Raw genomic sequence first — 24039 nt, 5'->3', positions numbered from 1 at the left:
ACATTTTTGTCTACTAGTGTATGATACACCCGGGGAACACAGAGGTGGGCCAGAGTTCACAGGTCACTCCCTTCTTTTCTTTCCTGTCTTTGATTTCATGAAACCACTTAGTCCTTGCTTTATCCTATTTCTCCAGCTCCTCCACAATCTCCTTTGCTTTTTTCTCTACCTAAACTCCCAACTCTGTTGGCCCCAGGCTGATCCCAGGACCTGTTCTAGATCCACATTGTCTCCCACAATGTTAGCTAGCACTCTGTGCTGATGATGCCACCTTCCTATCTGCAGGCCAGTGTCCTCTCCACAGGGCTCCATTTTCACACACTGAACTGCCTACTGACACCTCCCTTGTGATATCCGGTATCGGAACCTTGATTCCCTTACTACTATCCCACCTGGGCTTCATCCCAGGTGTCGTCTCTATCTCTTTACATGGTACTACTATTTACTCAGTTGCTCAAGACACAAACCATTGATCCATCTTTGATTCTTCTTCCATATAATCCATGTACAGGACCCCTGGAGATGCAGCCAAAATATCGAATGTGGCCTTTTATTTTCATCTCTACCTCAACCACTTCGATTCAAGCTACTATGATCTCTTGGGGAGACTGTCTGTCTTCCTCCACTGATGCGCCACTAACATCCACTCTCTACACCACATGTGTCAAACACAAGGCCCGCGGGCCAAATCCGTCCTGCCAGGCCTTGCAATGTGGCCCGCACCGCGCTGTCATCACTGCACTCCGCTGCGTTTCCATCACAATGACAGTTTATGACTGTTCAGTAAACCATTCGGCCCGCGATTTAGGCTGGATTTTAGATTTTGGCCCCTTCTCTGATTGAGTTCGACACCCCTACTCTACACAATAGGCAAGGCAATCCTTTACAAACTGCAACCCCCCAGCTTCATTAACATGGCTTTCCACTATCCATGGGATAAACTACAAACTCTGGTCCCAGGCCCTGAATGAGCCAGACTTTGACAACCTCTCTCCAGGCTCTCCTCCAGATCTTTATCATGATCCAGCCCCTGGCCTTCCCTCTGGCCTTTGAAATGCCACACTTATCCTTGCTTCAGGGCCTTTATTTGACCAGAATTGTCTTGCCAGCTTCTTGAAATGGCTCATTCTTCAAGGCTCAGCTCAAATGTCAGAGACCTTTCCTGATTACACTATCTAATGTAGACCCTGCCCCATCCACCCAGTTACTGATATTTACCATCCTGAGGCTTACTTTCGTATATTCCTTGCATGCATTACAGTCTGCATAGTTGCTGTTTATGGTCTGTGGTCCCCACCTGGATACCAGCTCCTTAAAGGTGGGAACCTCATCTGCTGTTCACCCCTGTGAGAAATACCTCACCTGTCCAAATTTCAAATGACGAACTAGGAAACAGCAGCATAGTGAAAATGAGACTTCTAATAACTCTCTAGAGAGTAGGTACCCATTTTACAGGATCACACAAAAGGCAAGGAACATAGCCTGTTTATTTAGGCCCTCCTGCAGTTCCTCATTGCTGGAGTACTATTTCATCACCTATTTCCTAATAGGTCACCTAGGTCTTGCTATCTCCCATTGGGTTATTTTTAAAAAATGGGCTGGGGCCTTCTCTAGTTGCCTCCACCTCTCTTTTTCTAGAGCAATGGTTCTCAACCTTTCCAATGCCACGACCCTTTATTACAGTTCCTCATGTTGTGGTGACCTCCCAACCATAAAATTATTTTTCTTGCTACTTCATAACTGTAATTTTGCTACGTTATGAATCGTAATGTAAATATCTGTGTTTTCTGATGGTCTTAGGCTCTACAGCAGTGGTTCTCAACCTGTGGGCCACATACTGTTTCTTTTTATGAAGATAAATCAGAGGCATATTTCATACACCCCCAGGTTCTGGAACATATTAGGTTCATAGTGAATATTTGTCAAATGAATGAACGAATGGAATGAACTGGATGATAAACACTTTAGCAGAAGGATATTTGAGAAACCTGTGGAGTTCAGAGAAGAAAGCTGCTGTCTCTGGGAAAGTCACGGAAGGCTTCTTGGACAGGAGCCATTGGACCTGGCAAACGAAGATGAGCAAGACGTTACCAGGCGGGGAAAGGAAGGGAGGAGATAGGCATTCCACCCTGCAGGGATCACACACACACACACACACACACACACACACACACACACACACAGAGGAGAGAGAGAGAGAGAGAGAGAGAGAGAGAGAGAGAGGAGCCATGAGTAGGAGAACCAGCCTGCACTTGGGAAGTTGCAAACGTGTTTGGGGCTAGAGTATAAGATGGACAGAGGCAGGAGAGGAAGTGTCCATAGCCCATCCCCCCACTTTTCAGGGCAGGCCTTCTGGTTGTCTTATGTGGTTGCCCTTTTTATTGAACCATAAATTCATTACATTCTAGTCTGTGGCAGAAATTTCCTCCAGCCACATTCAGGGTGTACTTGAGGCGTAATACAACTTCCGAATTCTGGACTACACAGGACCTTTACATGGTTTTGTTTGTTTGCTTTGCTTGGTGGTTTTTTTCAAGAAAGAATTCTTAACTTTTCTGCAAACTTTTTCTTTCTGCCTAGGACAGCACTATGACTTCCATAAATACCTACTTTAACAAAAAACAAAAGAAAAAAGACATGGAGGTATTTTAATCAATTATAAAAATAATAGATTTGGGTGTGTGTGGATTTTTGTTATTGTTGTTGTTGTTTTATTTTCACCTGAGGTCCATAGGGAGACTGCTTTCGGGGTGAATCTCAGCCAGGAAGCTGTCTGGAAGGTCTCTAATACTCCTTGCTCCTCCCAGCTCTTGCCTCAATCCCTTTTGTGGAAGCTAAGCCTGATAGGATCAGTCCCCAGACCCCATTGTCCCCCAGCTCAGAGATAAATGATTCTATATAGAGCTTTCTTAATAAGTGTGATTCAGGGATTGCCTTGCTACACACTATAAGCTCCTGGGAGCTTGTAGCCAGAGGCTTGGGTTTGAATCCCAGCTCTGTCACTTCCTGCTGCAAAATCCTAGGGAAGTTCTTTAAAGTTCTGGGAGCCTCAGTCCCTCCTCTGTACGACTGGAACTAAGAAAGCAGCTCACCCTTCTCAACTTGCCCTCAGCCCCGCCACTTCAGTTTCTCATCCCCAAACCTGAGATAAACCCCTCTGCCCTTCCTGGATTGCATTTCCTTTCCTTCATTGGATTGATTCTGAGATAAACCCTGAAGTGAAGTGCTGCCCAAATGTGAGGGACTCAGCACCGCATCACAGCACCAGGCCTGGGCTTTGGCCTGTGCCCAGGGAGGTGAAGCAGGGCAGCAGCTCAGAATGTAGAAAGAAAGAAAGAAAGAAAAAAAAAACATTTCCTCCCCAGTGTCTGCGTAGAAGCAAACTCCACACTAAATTATGTTGCAAATATGCCCTAAGGTAGTTTTAATTTTATTGGCACTGATTTTAATTTACTCTTTAGGTCCCTGACTGCAGGATGAGCTGTTTGGCTGCTGGCGAGGGGACAGCCCTTAATCGCTCGGTTTTAATTAAGGTTCTTAAGTTTAGAAGGAAGGAACAGAGATGCTTTCCCCACTTCTGCTCTCAGCACCAAATTGTAATTAAGGGCCCCACATTAGTGATGTGCCCCTTGCTCTGACTTGGCCACAAAAAGTACCTCATGTGACTGCTGGGGAAAATCGTGAAATGTACCTGATCCTTCATTTAATTCTTCCATCAATCCGTGTTCTACTCATTCCTTCGCCAAACTAATGGCAACCTATTGTGTAGGAGGTCTGGCTCTGTGCTATGGATTTAAAAAATTAACAATGTATGGTCCCTGTCCTGAAACAACTCACATTTTAATGGGAGATGGAAATAAATAAAGTATTGTTATATCACGTGTAAGTACCATGAGAGAGATTTGTATCTTGAATTATGAGAGTGCAGTGGAAGCTGTTAACTCATCCTGAGAGATGAAATAAGGAATTGATATTTTGTACAGTCAGATGAATAATATTAGCTGCTATAACAAACAATTCCCAAATCTCAATGGCTTAATGCAGTAACGGTCCATCAGAGTCTGATGCAGGTCAGGTGACTCTTTTGGCCATGTTCCTCCAATGTTCATTCGGGAACATTGGCGAACATCAAAAGGCGTCTTCCTTTTTCTGATACCATTATTCTTATGTAGCTTCCATGTACAAGAACAAGAGGGAATGTGGGTGATTGTATATGAGTTTTTGGCTCAGGCCTGGAAATGGCACTTCTCATGACTGCCCACATCATATTAGATCCCAAATGGCAAGGGAGACTGTGAAATGCTTTCCATGTTCCAGGAAAAGGAGATGGAATTGATGAGCATCTACTTAGTCTCTGTCTTAAATTTTAGGCTGCATCAGAGTTAGCCAAATAAAGAGAAAACATACCCCTGGCAGAAGGGATATTTATTATGAATAAATGTAGGCATCAAAGTCATGAGCATAGTATCCAGGTATTCTAGGTAGCTTGACATGACTGGAGTGCAGAACATCAGAACAGAAGTAGCACAAGCTAAGAGTAGACAGAGGACAAAGACCAGATCACGCAGGGCCTTTTACAATATATTAAAGGGCTTGGACTCTATCCTCTGGGCAATAGTTCAGCATAGAATGGTTTAACTAAGAAAGTGACATGATGTGTTTGCACTTAAAAAGGTCCTAAAGCAGCAAGGACACAAGGGGGAAAGCTACTGCAGTAGAACAAGTAAGAGATAATGGGATGTGGACCAGACATAATTCCTGTCCTCAAAGAGCTCAGGCAAACATACTTATCAGCTAGAGTAGGTCTACAGTAGCAAGTTCCAATATCAACACCCAAGCAGGAAGCTACTTGGAAAAGCATGAGAAATTTATTTTAATTGAGGATGAGGAGAAAGTATGAAACATTTTAGGAAGTCATATCTCCTCTATCTTATCCAACAACTACTTTTAAAAATAAGGAAATTGAGGCACAGTGAAGAGTTGCTACTTGTCCATGGTCACAGATTCTGTTTACATAGAAGGGAAGTTAGATGCCCTGCTTCTGCCTTCCACGCTCCACTCTAACTTGGCCAGTACAAGCCTACAAAGACAGTGTAGGCACGAAACAGAATCAGGATATTGTTGGAATCAGTGTTTATGTCTTTGGCATTTCCAGACTAGTGCTAAATATGTGTAATAAAGAATAAAAAAGAACTAAGAACTCAAACTCAGTCTCTATTCAGGTACCCAGACCTTTTTCTGCTTTAATTTTAGCTCTTGGCATCTCAGAGTGGTAAGAGTTCTTAGAAACTAAGCTAATGCATTTAGACATGGGGGGAAAAATTAGAAGTAGAAAAAGTGAAAAATAAGAGATAAAATTTCTATGTGCAGGTAATAAGATTACAAACCTGGAAAATATTGTTACCTTTATTTACTCCATGTTCTCTGACATCCTCACTTCTTCACTCTTTCTCAAACATGCCAAGTGCATGTGACTTTTGCATTTATTTCTCCTTCTTCCTGGAAGTCTCTTTCCGCCTTATATCCTCAAAACTAACTCTCTGATTCCAATCAAGTTTCTGTTTTTTTTTTTTCTAGAACCCCTATTATGTTTTGTTCCCTTAGTGTGCTTTGTCTCCATGGCATAAGTAACCTCCTGACATACTGTATATTTATTAATGGATTTATTTTCCTTCTCTTTAGAGTGTAAACTCTTGTAGATTAGGAGTTTCCTACTGTGTTTGTTCATTGCTATATCCCCAGTGCCCAGAACACTCCCTGGTACACACAATACTGTCAGACACATAGTAGACACTCAGTGATTATTTATAAACAGGCAAACAAATGGAAATCTAAGAAAATTAAAGGAGTAATTTGTAAATAATAATATTATAGAATTAGTAAATTATCTGGTTAAAAATGTAACATGTTGCCGAAACAGGTTTGGCTCAATGGATAGAGCGTCGGCTTGGGGACTGAAGGGTCCCGGGTTCGATTCTGGTCAAGGGCATGTACCTTGGTTGCGGGCATATCCCCAATGGGGGATGTGCAAGAGGCAGCTGATCGATGACTCTCTATCATCGATGTTTCTAGCTCTCTATCTTTTTCCCTTCCTCTCTGTACAAAATCAATAAAATATATATATTTTTTTAAAAAAAATTTAACATGTTAAAAACAAGAGCTTTTGTATTTGTAAAGAACTACCAGTTAGAAGATTTAATGGAAGAAAGCATCACATACTTTATAAATGGCCTTGGAATCAAAAGAAATGTTCAGAGTTTATGTGGAAAAAAACAAACAAAAGAACTTTAAAATTTCCTGCTATAATCTCCCACAAAAATTGAATAAGTGGATAGTTAAAATATATTATCAGATTTGATTGGATTAGATTGGGCTGGAAGATTTAAAGCAATTCTTCCTACATTAGTATAAAAATCTAATATAATTATATCACAAATGTTGAGAATATTGACATAAATTTGGGGAGCAAAAAAACTAAACAATTATAAAGATTGTACAGAAAAAGATGCAAGAAAATACAGGATAATTTAGGGGAAGAAGAGTAATGAAAGAAGCATAATAATTTAGGGAAAGAAGCGTAATAAGCCTTCCATATATTAAAATACTTTATAAACTTAACATAATCAAAACTATAGTCCTGATGCATAGAAAAACGATTAGAACAGACAAAAGGGCCAAATATAAACTCAAATACATGCAAAAAAAATTATATGGTAAAGATGGCTTTTCAAGTCAGTGGAAAAAAAGATGTGCACAATTTAATAAGTAGTGTCAGAAAATGAAGTTTAATTCTTACCTTACATCCTACACCCTGTAAATTAAAACTGGAAGGAAATATTAATATAGGAAAATAAAAGTAATAGAGGAAAAAAGGAAAAATTTGGCCCAGAGACCACAGAGAAAATTTTGATAAATCTGTGTAAAAAAAAATATCATTTAAAAATTCCTGCATGGCAAAAAGTACCTGTAAAGTAAAAAACAATGACAAATTGTGCAAAAATATTTTTGTATAGCACACAAAGGCTAATTTTCCTAACACCTAGTTTCTATAAATCAATAAGAAATAAAGCCCAACAATTCAGTTTTTAAAACAAAGGAAATGAACAGATGACTCATAGAAAAGAAAATACTAATAGTTCTTAAACACATGGAAGGATACTTAACCATATAATAAGAGGTAATTTTACTAAGAGAAATTCAGATTAAAACTAACCCTCGATGTCATTTTTCACCCATCAAATTGGCAAATTTTAAAAAAATTTATTTCACCCATCTTATCAAGTAATTGACAATGAGACATTATAATACATTGGTAGGAGTGCAAATTGGTCCTCCCAAGGAGGTTAATTTGTCAATATTTATCAAATTGCAAAAGAGCAGAGGACCCAGAAATTCTTTTCTAGGAATTTATCCTACATATAATTGTATTATATATGTGTGAAATAGTATATGTGAAAGTCAATCACTAAGACATTTATAATAGAAAAAGATTGGAAATAAATGTCCATCAAAAGGAGACTGGTGAAATAATTATATATGGTTGTTAAAAAGAATATATGGTTCCCAGAACCGGTTTGGCTCAGTGGATAGAGTGTCGGCCTCCGGACTGAAAGGTCCCAGGTTTGATTCCGATCAAGGCATGTATGTACCTTGGTTGCGGGCACATCCCCAGTGGGGAGTGTGCAGGGAGGCAGCTGGCCGATGTTTCTCTCTCATCGATGTTTCTGACTTTCTGTCCCTCTCCCCTCCTCTCTGTAAAAAATCAATAAAAGATATTAAAAAAAAAAGAATATATGGTTGTTATGTACTTAGAAAAAAATACCTCCACGACATATTAAGAGATAAAAAAGCAGCTTTGAATGGTGTGCTTGGTGAGCTACTATGTGTGTGTGTGTGTGTGTATGTGTGTGTATGTGTGTGTGTTGGGAGGCAGGAGAAGGAATACTTGCTTGGGTTTAAACCATCTCTGGAAAGACACGTGAGAGCCTGGTAACATGAGCTGCTTCTAGGGAGTGAAACTGGGTGTTTGCAGGACAGCAGTAGAAAGGAGATTTTTCACTGTAAATATTTACATATATTTATATTTCTTACTTTTGAGCCATGTAAATCCATCGATATAATTTACCTTCTGGTCATTTAAACCCCATTAGGTGCCAGGTGTCAGGATGGGGCAGTGGAAGCCACTTCAGGATCGTTATTGGAAGAGCCAGGTTCTATTGTAGTTCTTGCTCTGGCACCAATTCACTGTTGGGCCAGCAGCGAGCAGCCTCTCCGCTCAGGGCTGACCCAAGAAAGGTCAGAGAAGCTGGTGTCCGAAGCCCTCTCTAGCTCTGACATCCCGAGATGTGAAGTGCAGTTTTTCCTCCTACATTTCTTAAGTCATCTCTCTACCTCCTCCTTTCCACTGCAGCTCATCCAAAGCTCAGAGGAAAGGACAAGCAATTGAAGAAAATAAAATTGCAAGAAGACTTTTATAGGGCTGCTGTTGAATCATTGTGTATTCCACTTCCAAAGCCGAAAATGATGAGTTTAATATCACACAGAGCAGTGCATCTTATATGTCTCAAAAGGCAGCTTATGCTACCTAGAAAACTGGGAGTGCGGCAAGGCGTAATGCTTCTCTCCAACTCTGAGGCAAATGAAATGACAGTCATCAGGCCCACATTCTAGAAGCAGCATGGTTTTCATTTGGTTTTAACTTCATTGGAAAGTGTCCCAAGGAGGGACAATCCTTCAAAGCCTGGATTTTCCTTTTTTCTCAGGAACACACTCTAGAAAAGGGACAGGCATGTGGCCAGGTTTTGACTTGGCTGTTTCCAGCACTGGCCACCGATGTTGATAAGTTAACTGTGCCAGGCATCCAGAAACTGGGTTGCAGTCCCAGTTATGCCATGAACTTGGGCAAGTCCACTCCCCATTGGGGGCCTCTGATACTCTGAGGAAGGATCAATAGCCATGACTTGAACTGATGTATAGGAAGACAAAATTGGATTTTAGCGACATGGAAGATCTAAGGAGCTAAAAAGTCCTCACTCAAGGAGACGGAGTGCCTGGCGGGCGTTCTCTAGCAGAAAGGAGATAAAACTCCGACTGTGCTGGGCCCCCGACTGCTCTGAATCCCAGTACTAGCCCAGACCCTGGGGACCCAGGCTCATCCATACGGAGCTGGGCTGTAAGGCGGGACTCCGGGGAAGAGGCGAAAGGAGGTCCGGGAGGCGTGCACACTGCGCGCAGAGAAGGGACGGTCCGCTGTGCCGCGAGATTGCCCTGACAAGAAGGAGACTGGGGCTCCAGACTGCTCTGAACGCCACCTCCAACTCCACTTCCAACTGAACTGAACCCCAATACCAGGCTCATTGGGGGAGAGCATAGACTGTTTGGCAGCAGGCGAAAATCAAGGGCACCTTTCTCTTAGAGGCGCTGGCAGGGAGCACTGAAGGACCCACATAGGGCGGGGCTGACGGAAGCCAAAGCTGCAGGCTCCACCCTGAAACCTCCTCCCATCTGTAACTGTGAAATGCAACAGCAAAATAGATCACAAACGAAAGAAATGGAGGACAAAAAGCGTCTGGATATAGAGTTCAAATCTACGCTTATAAGGTTTTTCAAGAATTTCCTAGAAAAGATGGATAAGACCTATGAGGATATGAAAAGAGATCAACTAGAATTAATAAGGAGTCATCAAGAAATGATAAGGGATCAACAAGAAATAAAGAATACATTGTCTGAAATAAAACATAATTTACAGAGTCCTAAAAACAGAAGGGAAGATCACAAGAATCAAGTCAAAGATTTGGAACATAAAGAGCCAGAAGACACTCCTCCACAGAAGCTAGAAGGCAAGAGAATCCAGAAAATTGAAAATAATGTAAGAAACCTCTGGGACAACTTCAAGCGAACCAACATCAGAATTATGAGGGTCCCAGAAGATGAGAGAGAGCAAGATATCGAAAACATACTGAAAGAAATAGTGACAGAAAACTTCCCCCACCTGGTGAAAGAATTAGACTTACAAGTCCAGGAAGCGCACAGAACTCCAAACAAAAGGAATCCAAAGAGGACCACACCAAGACACCTCATAATTAAAATTCCAAGAGCAGCCGAGACCAGTTTGGCTCAATGGATAGAGCGTCGGCTTGGGGACTGAAGGGACCCGGGTTCGATTCTGGTCAAGGGCATGTACCTTGGTTGCGGGCATATCCCCAGTAGGGGGTGTGCAAGAGGCAGCTGATCGATGACTCTCTCTCATCGATGTTTCTGGCTTTCTATCTCTCTCCCTTCCTCTCTGTACAAAATCAATAAAATATATTAAAAAAAATAAAATAAAATAAAATTCCAAGAGCAAAAGACAAAGAGAGAATATTAAAAGAAGCAAGAAGGTAGTTACCTATAAAGGAGCACCTATACGATTGTCAGCTGACTTCTCAACAGAAACCATGCAGACCAGAAGGGAATGGCAAGAAATATTCAAGGTGATGAATAGTAAGAACCTACAGCCAAAGATAATCTATCCAGCAAAGCTATCACTCAGAATCGAAGGTCAGATAAGAGCTTCACTAATAAAAAAAAGCTAAAGGAGTTCATCACCACCAAACCAGAATTATATGAATTGCTGAAGGGGGTTCTTTCAGAAGAGAAAGTAAACAAAGATAAAAATTATGAACAACAAATACGTAACTATCAACAAGTGAATCTAAAAACCAAGGAAATTTTTTTAAAAATCTGATGAACAATAGTAACCGTTGAATATAATAGAATCAGAGGTATGGAAGGGGAGTGAACTGATGATTCTTGGGGAAAAGGGGAGAGGGGGGCGTGGGAAGAGACTGAACATAAACTGTGCACCTATGGATGAGGACAATGGGGAGTGGGGAAAGGGCAGAGGGTGGGGTGGGAACCTGGTGGAGGAGAGCAATGGTGGGGGGAAAAAAGGAACATTTGTAGTAATATGAACAATAAAAACTTATTGTTCTAAAATAAATAAATAAATAAATAAATAAATAAATAAATAAAATATTGTTAAAAAATAAATAAAAAATAAAAAGTCCTCACTCAGTTCCTGCCAGCTCATTATGATGTCTGGAGTCTTCTCTCTGGGGTTGCTTGCTGAGTTGTTCTGCACACAGATGCTGAGCAGCCTTCATGCACAGGCACGGGGCTCTTTACAGACAACCCCTACCTCCAGGGAGCTCATAGAGGGAATGGCAACAAACCACATCAACCCAGGAAGTGCCTTAAACATGTGTAAGTAGAGAGCAGAGAAAGGCTAGTCACAGGGTGTGTGTTTTCCATGCATATACTATATATATACTATTGGGGAGTAGGTGTGGCATCATGAAATGAGTTTAAATAAAATACTTAACTAAGAGGTCATAGGTGAAGTTCCAAGGATGGTGCCTGGCATGCATTAAATATGTAGTAAATGATAGTAATCATTATTGTGATGTTTGATTCTCACTGTGACTCTCTGAGGTTGGAATTAAAACAATCATTTTTCAAATAAGGAAGTGGAGGCTCAAAGTAGGACAATGTTTTACTCCAGCTAGAAATGGCCAGTCAGGGCAAAACCATAAGCAGGCCTAATGTAAACATTAATTATGATACCTCGAAGTATTTCTAATTAATCAGAGAAACAAATTCTGCTACTGCATTTAGTCTTGAGTGTATTAACAAAAACTTCACTCCTTTTGGAGAATTTTGAAGAGGTAGCACTCTCAGAACCAAGGGCAGGTGGTATCATATGTGAGCAGAAATTAATTTTCACAGTCTCAGCCCCTCCAATCATATTGCACATGGTTGCTAAATGGGCTGACAGGTAGGGCCAGCTTGAAAGAAAGTATGCATTCATGTATGTGCATGTGTGCATTTGTATGGTATATGTTATGCATAATACATGTATGTGCATGAGAATGTACATGTGTGTTATGTGCATGTGTGTGGTGTGTGTGTGGTGTCTGGTTCCTTTAAAGTGTGCTCTGTGACCCCAGACTTCTTATCTGTTATCCTCTCTTTCAACAGAAGACAAGCCTGGAGTTCTATATCGACATCCATGCCCACTCTACCATGATGAATGGCTTCATGTACGGCAATGTCTTCGAGGATGAGGAGCGCTTCCAGAGGCAGGCCATCTTCCCCAAGCTGCTCTGCCAGAACGCTGAGGACTTCTCCTATGTAAGCCAGGGCTCTCTCCTGCCAGGCCCAGACTCCCCCCCCCCCCCCCCCCCCCGACCTCCCTGTCTGTCTCTCCCTCAGAGCAGTTTGGTTTAACATGCACAGAACACCAACCCTGTACCAGGTTGTGGGTAAATAATAAAGACAGAGGTAACAAGCCATGCCTGCCCTCAGACTGCTCCTCACCAGTGGGGAGGGAGACTCTGAAGTGGCAGCAAGCACTTGGTTTATCTGAGGAGCTGGCATTTGTGTAGTTGATCTGACTCCAGCATTAAGACAAGAAACTCACTGAGCAACTGAGCACCCAGCACATGCCAGACCTGCCCCAAGTTGGCTTTTACCTGCCCCAGTTCCATTAGTAGGAGCCTGTCATGTCTGCAGAAGGGGTTATACATGTACCATTTTCTTCCTTCATGATGCCTTCTGTGCCTCAGTTTCTTTGTCAGTAATTTGTGGGTGACAATTTCCTGCCCTGTCTACATCATGGCTTCCTGGGATGACAAATACAGCAATAGACTCTGCAGGCAGAAAAGACCTCAGCAGGCCCCAGGAGCATGTTACTACCCACCTCACAGGCTGAGGAGGCCTGAGAGACTATAGGCCGGTGGTTAGAATAATTTGCAGCAAAAGCAATATTGGAAAAGGACCGGGAGAAGATAAGGAGGGGAGTTAGCATGTGGCGGGTGGACAAGGGAGATAGTTTGTGCATTTTCCTTTGTTTTGATACCAAATCTCTGAGGCCTGTTTTTCCCATGTGGAAAGAGGTGGGGAGGTGGGGGGGGGGGGCATGGTACAAAGGTGAGAGCAAGTTTTGAGGTTGATGAACACTGGCCTTGCCTTTGCTTCAGGCCTGGACACCGGTGGAGATGATAAATTTCTCCAGGAGGTAAGATGCACTTGGAATCTCAGAATCTTTGACTGCCAGACCACAAGGGGATGGGGGAGATTACTTAGCCCAGCGAGGTTGGGTATATATAGCAAAGTCCCTCAGGTTTGGTGGTATAATCCAAGCAGGTGCTCCCAATTTGCAGGTCTGGGATAACAGTAGCCATTCTCATTTGTGTGGGAATCTCTATAGGATGGCCAGCTCTTGTCTTTTTGAAACCACTTCAATTCCAGAGCCGACTGTGGTCTCCTGGATCAGAAACCTTCACATGGGTAAGGTTTCCAGGGCCAACATTCTTAATTTTTAAAGAAACCTCCATGTTTTTGTCCATAGGAGCTGCACTAATTTACAGTTCCAAGGCGGTTATTTTTGAAGCCTAAATGAGATACTGCTGAAGAGGAAACAATAGGATTAGGTTGAAGTCACTGCCCAAATTTTATTTTATTTTTATTTTTCATTTTTTTATTAAATTATTATCTGTGTACATCTTTTAACATTGCCCCCCCCATACATACCTTCCCTCCCCATAGTTTTGTGTCCATTGGTTGTACTTATATGCATGTATACAAGTCCTTTGCAGATCTCCCTACCCTCCCCGCTGTAATTTGACAGTCTGCTTGTTGCTTTACTGTTTCTATATCTATCTTTTAGTTCATCAGTTTATAATGATCTTTATTATCCATAAATGAGTGAGGTCATGTGGTATTTCTCTTTCATTGACTGGCTTATTTCACTCAGCATGATGTTCTCCAATTCCATCCAGGTTGCTGCAAATGATGAGAATTCCTTCTTTTTTATGCTGCCCAAATTTTAATTCTGATTTTCATCATAGTACAACTGCTTTTTTTAAGTTTTATTTTATTGTTTAAAGTATTACATATAGTATTACATATTGCTTCTTATTCTCTGCCACATTCCTTTGCTCCATCTGTTCCCCATTCAGATTTTCACAAATACAGGGATGGGCAAAAGCAGTGTTTCCCACATGCATGACTGGAAACCTACTTTTGCCCACCCCTGTATTTGTTTAATGGCAGTTACTGTGCCCCAGGAGCTCTGCTGGATGCTTTCACTTTAATGCTTTCAGTTTAGTTAATCAGTCATCCTAATAATCCTGTGATGTGGGACTAATATCCCATTTTTCAGATGAGGAAGTTGAGGCCCAGGGTAGTGTGCTCACAGTCTGGTAGCCCAGGCGCCCTGCCCTGACTCTGCTCCTCCTTGTCTCTCACAGTCCAGCACATCCTTCAACCGGGACGCCGTGAAGGCAGGCACTGGCCGCCGCTTCCTCGGTGGGCTCCTGGACCACACTTCCTCTTGCTACACCCTGGAGGTCTCCTTCTACAGCTACATCAGCGGGGGCACCACAGCCGCGGTGCCCTACACTGAGGAAGCCTGTATCCTTGGCAGGTCCCCACGCTGCCCTGGGCCAGCCCACAGCTAGGCCTGGTGGGATTTACTAGACAGGTCAGGAATTTGGTCTCCAGTGCAGGTGAGGACTGCGGCTCCGGGTGAGGATGGAGATGGCTGGCTCCGCTGGTGGCATCTTTGCATTGTCCTGTTTCCCCCTCGCCCTCTAATGATGCCCTCTCCCAGCTGCCTCTGCTATGCCTTAAGTCTTGGCCAGGCACCTGGACCCATGGCCTCCCTCTACTTTAATGCTGTGCCCCCCGCCCCCTTTCTTCCTCTCAGCTCTCTCATGAGAGAGAGTCTTCTGCCATCTAAGGAGTGTGAGCACACAGGCCGGAGGACCAGCCCCCGGGCTGCTGAGGAAGACCCTGATGGTCTTCACTCCTCTTTCTAACCCTGAACATTTAAAATTATGTTTTTCTTTTTTATCTTCCATCTTTTTATTCTCTTGCTTTCTTTTCTTTCTGCCCACTATTTTTCCTTTTACATATAGCCCATTACCTTATCCCCTTTCCTTCTATCTCTCCATTCCCTCCTGTTTTGTGTGTTTCTTTCCCTAATTCTCATGACCCCTTCCTCTGTATTCCCTCTTATTCCCATCCTCCTTTCCTCTCTTGCTCTTCACTTTGCCTCCCTTCCGCCTTTCCTCCCTTCCCTGTCATCCTCTGCACATCTTGCTCTTTGCGTTTCCTCTGCCAAATCGCCTTTCCTCATACAGTTTATCCGAAAACCCCCGAGCATGTCATGATGAAATTGGAGGTTACTTCCTAGCTTGCTTAAATTTTTAGGTGTTATTGAGTTAATCTAATTTCCTGAGTGTTAATTTTAATTTCAAGGTCACAGGATGAGGGTTGTGACAGATTGTGACAATGTCTATTTTTCTTTATCCTTTTGTTTTTGGATTGACCCATTTCTCCTTTCCTATGTTTTCTTAGAGAAAGAATTATAGTTGAAAGAGGAGAAAGGAAAGGAAATAAATTAACCGTGTATATATTCAAATTCTCCTTCAAAAGTGGAGGTGCTCTTTTAGCCTTTATTCAACCCATGGTGTTTATGGATTTTCTACCATACTCTAGGCAGGAAAACATCCTTTCTATGTGTGATATAATTTAGGACTAGTCGGTTGCAGCCTAGAGGCTCTGGAGGGGGGAAAGAGGAGGTGTCCAATTCCCTAGCTGGGATCACGGGAGGCAAGGTGACAACCCAGATGGAGGGGTGAGCAGCAGGTTAGCTGGGTGTTTGAGAAATGTTCCAGACCCACAGAGCACTGGAGAGATGGTAAGCAAACCAAGGGTCCCTCCCTTCAGTCACCCAGGCTGAGACAGTCATCTTGAAGTCAGCTTTCATAACTTTAACCTCGGCCTAGCTAAGGAACAGGCAGAGGACTCTTGGTTTCTAAAGTCCTGGCCATCTATCATGTACCACACTGCCCACTTCCCACCTCAAAACACATGCCCTTGATCGTGTATGTCCCATGCTCTTTCTATGATCTCCCAACTCCTGTGACACATGCATAGGTCACATTCCACATTGTGGCAAAGAAGGTACAGAGAGTTGCCTGGTAGATTTTGAGCTTGTGCACCAAAGGAGATCGCGCAACCCCAGTTCATAGTGAGGTGTGAGTTTGTGCACAGGAGCCTGCCCTCAGTTTGTGGTTGGTGCCTGAGGTGGAATTCCTTTCTCGGCTCCTCTGACATGCTTTTGTGTTGAAAGTAAACATATTTCTCAGTAGAGTGCCTTCCCCCTGAGCCTAGGCCACAGTTTCCTCCCCTCAGTGCCCAGTCCTTGTTCATCACACGTAATACCACCAGGACATGCAGGAATCAGACCAGAGGCCCAGCCTAAAATGCTGACCAAGAAGACATAGTTCCTGGCTCAGAGCTTTCACTCTCCTTGGGGAGACAGAAGAGGAAAGAGGCAACTATAATATATATGATGAGTTCTGTGGGAAAGGATTCCAGAGAGCCGTGGAAAACTTTCACTTAGTAAATTTGTGTTGAGTGTCCACCACAAGCAAGGTAAGTTCTAGGCATAGGGGATGTAACAGTGAACATACTAAAAACAAAAATGTCTTTACAGGACTTCCGAAACAGTTTTGGAAGGTCATGGAAGGCTTCCCAGTGCAAGTGACATCCAAGCTGAGTTTTTAAGACTGCGTAGAAATTATCCAGATTGGCTGGGGGTGGGTTGTTAGAGGAAGGACACTGCAGATGGAGGGGGGGGGGGGGGGAGAGGATGTCTGCAGGAGCTGTGCATGGCTCAGTGTGGCTGCAGGACTTTAGATGCAAGAGGAGAGACTGAAGGAGAAGCTGTAAGGAATTGAACTTGAACATGTAGGTAATGAGAGCAATAGGAGGGTTTTAAATTGTGGTGGAAGCCACTCTGGCTACAGTGGGAAGGACAAAATGGAGGGGCCAAGTCTGAAGTTGGAGACACACATTAGGAGGTTGCTTTGAATTCTGTTGTTTATGTTGAAGACATAGTCAGGGCTGTTAGAGCAAGAGGCCTGGCTGTGCTGGGAGGGCTCCATGGGCAAAGGGCCTTGGAGGAATCACCACAGTTAAGGGCCTTGACCTCAGAACGCCACACAGTGTGTGGGGGTGCAGTTCCTATGGTTTGTTTTTTGTGTCTATCATCCAGAGCACCTTCTACCCAGTATCAGGTATAGGTTCCCCAGAGGGAGCTAGGCACATGTAAGATCAGAGAAAGATCGAAGGGAGGGAATCCTGAGGGGTCTTGCACCCGGGCTGACAATAGTGCTCACCTTCCCACCCACCAGAACACATGTGTCTGTCATTCTAGTTTTTCTCCCTGGAAAAGCGCCAGCTAAACATGACCAGGGCCTTCCTCCCTAGTGCAATTATTTAACCACTCTGTCTGCCTCCCATTCACCTTGGAAATCTGAGCCCTGGTTCTCTTTCTGCAGAAAGCCTTTCTTCCCTCTCCCTCCCCTCAGCTTCTTGATCTGTAAAGGGAGAATAGAGATGTTTTATGTCACAGGCTGCTTTGATGGTTACAAGGGAGAATGCAGATGAATCACTGGGCACATAGTCGGGTGCCATTGAATATTAGTTCCCCTGCCCTTCCTCCCTGTTGCATGTTGTTTTTGTTGTTAAATAATAAATTCCTGAGAACTTTGGACCATTCTCCAGCAAATTATATTTATATTTTCCTGTCCTGCAAGTAATAAATTGCTCTGTTCAAATGATTTGAGAGGCAGGTGAAGGTGGGGAGAGAGAGAGAGAGAGAGAGAGAGAGAGAGAGAGAGAGAGAGAGAGAGAGAGAGAGAGAGAGAGAGAGATATGCTAAGCTGGAATCATAAAATAACCCACAGCTTCTGTGGCCTTAGTTTATGGTCTGGTCACAGCCAAAGGAAATAGCTCTTTGACAAAATGGATGCGAAAAACATTGTGAAGAGAGACCTTTGGGCCTGAGCAGACTCATTTCCACAGTCTTATAGCTGGGACACCTTAATCAGAGAGTGCTGGCTCTAGGTGAAGGTAATGATGGGTGTGGCCAAGGGAAGATGCAGAGATCTAGGACTCAGGCTGTTGGCTTGGTCTCAATTCAAAGCCTACTATATGCTTTGCACTGGGTCCTCTGAAACACACACCAGTCATTGATGATGTCATTTATGTTATTCGTCGATCCAACAGAACTCAGCAGACACCACCAAGTTTCATCCTCAGTCCCTGGTGATGTTATGGTCACCTCTGTTGGAGCACTACATCCTTCCAGTGGCCCTCTTGTCTGAACATGAGCTAAAGATTTCATAATTGGTTCCCTGGTTTCCTTTCCTTTTCCAAGTCCTGCATGGTCACTTTAAAATGTGGTATCTGGCCCTGGCCAGGTAACTCAGGATGTAAGAGCATCATCCCATTATGCCAAGGTTGTGGGTTCAATCCCTGGTCAGAGCACATATAAGAATTAACCAATGCATGCATAAATAGGTAGAAAAACAAATGATGTCTCTCTCTCCCTTCCTCTGTCTTCCTCTCTCTCTCTCTCTCTCTCTCTCTCTCTCTCTCTCTCTCTCTCTCTCTCAAATCAATAAATTACAATTAAAAATAAATAAAAATAAAATTTTAAAGTGTGGTATCTATAGATTCAGGATCTCAGCTAAATTTTCATTTTAATAATGTGTCCCAATATCTAACAAATAAGATTGAGCATTATTGGTGATTATTTAGGCATGGGATAAAAAAAAGAAATCAAGGAAGATGCCAAGCTTTCTTAATTTGAACAATACAGTGGAACCAATAACTTACATACAGACTGTTGGAGAAAGGGGTTGAGGAGGGGGCTGTTTTGAGCTTTGTTTGGGATGTGTTGAATGCAGGGTAATCATGTCAAGTACAAATAGAGAAGTTTGGCAGGGAGATGGCTTTATGGCGTGAAGTTCTGGAGAGAGCCTAGACTTTGGATAGGCTTATACTAGATTTTTCTACCATCTACTATAGAGTCCTAACAAGGAAAGTGGTTTGGTATGTGCAGTCCAGGTGGGCTTCCCCTGATGAGCTGGTTCAAAGAACGCCCCTTGTCCCCATCATAAAGCTGTGTGACCTTGGTTAAATAACTTCACCTCTCTGGTTAAAGCTTGATACTTGGTAGGCCTCAGTGAATGCCAATGAATGAATGGAAAAAAAGAAGGAAAGAAGGAAGGAAGAAAGGTAGGAAGGAACGGAGGAAGGAAGGAAGGAAGGAAGGAAGGAAGGAAGGAAGGAAGGAAGGAAGGAAGGAAGGAATGGAGAAAGGAAGGAAGGAAGGAAGGAAGGAAGGAAGGAAGGAAGGAAGGAAGGAAGGAAGGAAGGAAGGAAAGCAGGTCTCACCAGCATTTGCTAATTGGCTCACTAATAGGACAATGAGTGATGTGATCTGTGTTGCTCAGGGGAATTATCAGCATATATGTGTACATTGGGCGATTGGGAAGGTGTAAGGGTTACTGCCTGGATTTTTTTCTTGGGGAGGAGGCTTCACTTTTTAAGCAGAAGGGTAAGAAGTGTCAGGTCTTATCTGTTGATTGGCATGGAATGATACTCAGGTACTTTCCAGTTTTTCATGCCCATGGCCAAGCCTTTGTTAAGATTAATAGGCAAAAAAATGCTTCCACCCATACGCTTTGGGAACAGAAGACTAAATTGGACAGGGACCTGTTGGGGGGTTATTGCCCACTCACCCCCACCCCCATTTAGACACGAGCTAGAATTTGATCTTTAAATGTGAATGCTTATGGAATGACAGGCTGAATGAGTGGATGGCTAATAGTAGAAGTGATGATAAAGATAAGAATATTGAGATTTGCTTCATGAGTCAGGCCAGGATCCCTGCATTGGAGGAACGGTCATGTGGGTTCCAATTTTCCTATCTTTACATTAAAAGATAAAATGATATGGTCCTTAAGTTTATTTCTAAATCATTACATAGATAGATGGATGGATGGTGGATGGATGGATAGATAGACAAATACAGAAAGAATTATTTTATTTTTGGCCTTTGAGGTAAGTACCTCTATTTTACATGTGGGGAAAGTCAAATAACATGCCCAGGGCTACTCTCTCAGTTCTGCCTGGCGGTTTTGTCTCACCTCCTCCTTGCTCTGCAGTGGGCCCAGGATCCCTTCCTTTCCTGTAGAACAAAAGCCCTTTTCTGAACCCCACAGAGGTTAAGATCCACCAGCCACCTCCTGCTCCTCCTATAGCTATGTTCTTTATAAGCCTTAACCCTGGGTGTGACTTATTTGCAATTCCTGGTCTTCCGGATGCCACCAGACTCATTCTCCTTGCCCTTTGTGAGCCCTGCCTTGATCTTACAACTCCCACCTCCAGATCACAGTGTGCCTCTTACCCAGGCCTGGAAAACCAACATTTCATTACCTTCCCCCGTCCTCCCTCTCCTCCCCCAAAATGAGGTTTCTTTGGGTTTTATCTGCTGTTGTCAAGTTTATAGCCATGATTCGAAATGCTGTTAATATTACTGACAACAGAGAGCTACAAATTACAAAGTTGTAAAGTTACTTTATGGGGATAACTGTCAGCCTTCACTAGCATCACTGCAAGGCTCCATGGAAACCAAGTGATGATAGAGAGAGTTGATGTTGCTCAGGGGTATGGCTGTGAGCTGCTGGTCAGAGGGTTCCTGGTGGTTCTTAAGTAACTTGAACCTATCTATAATAATAAAAGGGTAATACTCTAATTAGACTGGACGTCCTCCTTGACAAAGACAGGGACAGAGGAAAGCCAGTCCAGATCCTGGGTGCCTGCCAGCAGCCGGGGAAGGGAAGCCCAAGGCCCAGGTCCCTGATGCCAGAGAGAAGCAGGTGCTGGCAGCCAGGGGAAGGAAGACCTACCCTTGCATGAATTTTCATGCATTGGGCCTCTACTGTATTTATAGTCACGTTCAATTGTACACTCATGTATACAGGTTCTATGTTCCAAACTTCTTGTCATGTAAATGTGGGAGATCCCCCAAAGTGGAAGGACTTTATTCAAGGTCAGTTCTAACCAGGTGCTGATCTGGGCCTGACTTTGACCTGCCCAGATGCCAACGACTGCCTGCCACACTATAGGTGTTTACTAAATAATTGTTGAGGAAATGAATACCTGAAACACTTGGAGGCATAGACAATAATAAGAACAAAGGTGTTAATGATTTCTACCTTTAAAGTAAAACAAATAAGACAAAAGCAGCTATGGAAACTCTAATTTGAGAAAATGAGGTTTCCTGTGTAGTAATATGGTTTAGGTGTTTTAATTGATACTATTAAGCTCAATATTAGGCAGCAACACAAAAGTATCCATCCCCAAATCTATCACATACTGTCTGCCTGCCAAAATTGATGCTAAGTGGCTATATTAGCAGAAGCAGATGTTGGGAACAAGGAGGTGCTGGCCTTTCTTTGCCCTGCTGTGTCATTGACCCCTGGAGCCCTGTGTTCATCTCTGGTCTCCTCTCTAAGTAGGACATTGAGAAAACAGTGCATAGCCCCTGCAGGACAGGGATGGTTTACCAGCTGGCCCAGTCTGCCTGGGACTGGAGGGTTTCCTGGGAACTTCAGTGCTAAAACCAGAGCAGGTTGACAGTCCCAGACAAATTGAGATGGTTGATCACTCTACTCAAAGCTTTGACCTTGAGAAACTGGTTATTGAATTGGGGATATTTCCTTTGGAAAGAAGATATTTGTAGGCTACATATTTTCTTTGGTCAAATTTCTAAAGAGCCATCATGGAGCAGAGAGAGATGATCCATCCTCCCATTGTGCACGAGAGTCAGGATGAGATCTAGTGGGAGAGGAGGCAGCTCCACTGTGCACTCTGCAAGGGAGGTAATGACAGGGCTGTGTTTACTGAGCACCTGTGACTCCTAGGTCCTGGCCCAGTTCCTGAGGATGCAGAGAGGAGTGACGGCGGCCTCTGCCTCTGTCTGGAGATGTTCCCAATGTGGTGAGGGAGTCAGCGAAGAAAACAAATATCAGTGACCTCATGACAATGTATGACAGGAGCACAGGGGGTGGTGGGAACAACCCCAGCCCTGAAGGTCCCAGGGGTGAGAGCAGGTACAACAAGGAAGACACCATGGGAGGGTCTTGCAGGCAGAGAGAGTAGCATGTGCAGAGTCCAGAGCACTCAGAGAGCTGTATTACCTCCTTGGGAAGTCAGTTGGGAAATGAGAGGGAATGAGCCTGGAGAGGGCTGTGGGAACCAGGGAGAGCCAATGGCAGTGTGAGAGGATGGCTCAGTGGGGTCAGCTAGAGATAAGCAAGTTCATGCAGCACAGACATTTATTGAGCCACCTCACCAAGTAATGCTCATCTACCCGCTTTCTTCCCTCTCTTTTCCTTTTCCTTAAGAGGACCCTGTGATACTGGCTCTGAAAGTAATTCAGTGGGTCCCCTCCTTCCTGGTTCTGCTGGGGAACCAAGAGTTCCAGTGTGTCAGATGCTCCCACTTGGCCAGAGGTTTGGGGATAGTTCCTACCTGTTGGTTGGGTAATGGACAGAACTCCAATGTGAGATTCATGAGCCCTCGGCTTTGTTAATCTGCCTTCTGCCACTCATTTGCTGTGTGATCTTGAGCAAATCCCTAGACTTCCCTGAATCCCACTTTTCCATCTTTGAAATGAAAGGTTTGGATTAAGAGCCTCCATCCTCCAGGCCTCATTCAATGAGCCTATTTAACTTAGACTACACACATTTATTGAACCTCCACTATGTATGGACACAGTCATCCCAAGGATGCTGTCCACCCCTGGAGGGCACACACTGCCCTCCACGGGACCACCAGCCCATCTTTCTTCCAAAGAGACCTGGGACCAACACCTCAAGTCTCACTTCCCTAGCGGCAGGCTATCCATCCAATGCGACACGCTGCCTGTCTGGGATTTCTTAGATGTCAATATTTTCCTCAAGATGATAAATGTCCTGCCAATCACAGGAGGCAGCTGCCAACTCTGTCTGAGACAAGGGCCTCTGGCTGGGGCCGTGCTGTGCTTGGCATGTTGATGCATCTTGAGAGGCAGTAGGTGGGAGTCGGGCTGGAGGAGGAAAGGAGGGCGGGAAGTGAGGCCCACTGCTCTTAATCTATGCAGATTTTTCCATGAGTCAGCAGAGTGGAGGCAGGAGACAGGATATTCACAGAATGCCAAGTCCTGAAAGGGGAGGGAGGCTGAGGGATGGCATCAGGAAGCAAATAGCACTTATCAGTGTATAAAGTGCATTACATTCAGAGCACATTATCATCTTGTTTGACCCCACCACAATCTAGGGAGAGGGTATTATTACCTGTATTTTACCAACAAGGCAGGTGCATTCCGTTCCCAAATTCTCATCCAAAGGCACAGGCAGTTCCCAGCTCTCAGTGCAGCTACAGAGTCAGGTGGGCTGGCCTGTGCAGAGACACAGTGTGTGGGTGTTGGGACAATACCTTCCCAGGAGCTTGAATTTCTTCCTTCTGATGTCAAGTCCAATTCTGATTGCCCTTTCCTCCCCTCAGATTGTCCTCCCCTCCCCTCAGAGGACACTTTCTTTGAAAAAAACAAAACAAGACAAAAAAAAAAAAAAAAAAAGCAGCCCTTGATGGAGGGGCGAATAACTGAGCTGTATCTAACAGATGCATTGTCCATGAAAGGGGTGAAACGAGCAGGCAGGGCCTCTGGAGCCAGGCCGACTTGGGTTCAGGTATTGGCTCTTCTACTTAGTGTTTGTGACCTTGGGCAAGTGACCTAATCTCTCTGAGCTTTACTATGCCCATCTGAGACAATGATGATTCTGATACTTACTCATAGGGTTGTTTGAAGTAGATGGAAACATGAAATCTCAGGTGTAATAGCATACCTGGGACATGTATGGTAGGTCCTCAATACATGATACCGCCATTATCACTATTACTATTCAAGTCGTGAATTGGGTGAAGTCTGAGTAACATGTTTCTGGGTCTCAGGAAGACATGGAGCCAGGGCAGGCCAGAGGTTTTGCGGAGTCTTCCATGAAGGGTTCATTAGATTCTTAAGGAGTGCCTAAGATTCTTACATGGCAATCCTCTTCACAGTGTGTTTGGGGTTCTCAGACTCTGTTATCT

At 43.7% G+C, this 24039-nt stretch overlaps 1 protein-coding gene across 2 annotated transcripts in view; it reads left to right on the top strand.

Moving 5' to 3' along the window:
- AGBL4 (AGBL carboxypeptidase 4) overlaps positions 1 to 24039 on the top strand; it is a 915072-nt gene that overhangs the window by 863768 nt on the left and 27265 nt on the right. For both annotated transcript variants that reach the window (XM_045584580.1, XM_036445875.2), the window contains exons 10-11: positions 12019 to 12171; positions 14292 to 14454. In XM_045584580.1, the coding sequence (XP_045440536.1) occupies positions 12019 to 12171; positions 14292 to 14454 (316 nt within the window). The remainder of the gene's footprint in view (positions 1 to 12018; positions 12172 to 14291; positions 14455 to 24039) is intronic.

Source organism: Pipistrellus kuhlii, unplaced genomic scaffold (genome assembly GCF_014108245.1).
Source record: "Pipistrellus kuhlii isolate mPipKuh1 unplaced genomic scaffold, mPipKuh1.p scaffold_m20_p_2, whole genome shotgun sequence".
NCBI lineage: Eukaryota > Metazoa > Chordata > Mammalia > Chiroptera > Vespertilionidae > Pipistrellus > Pipistrellus kuhlii.
This window is presented reverse-complemented; position numbering and strand designations above follow the sequence as displayed.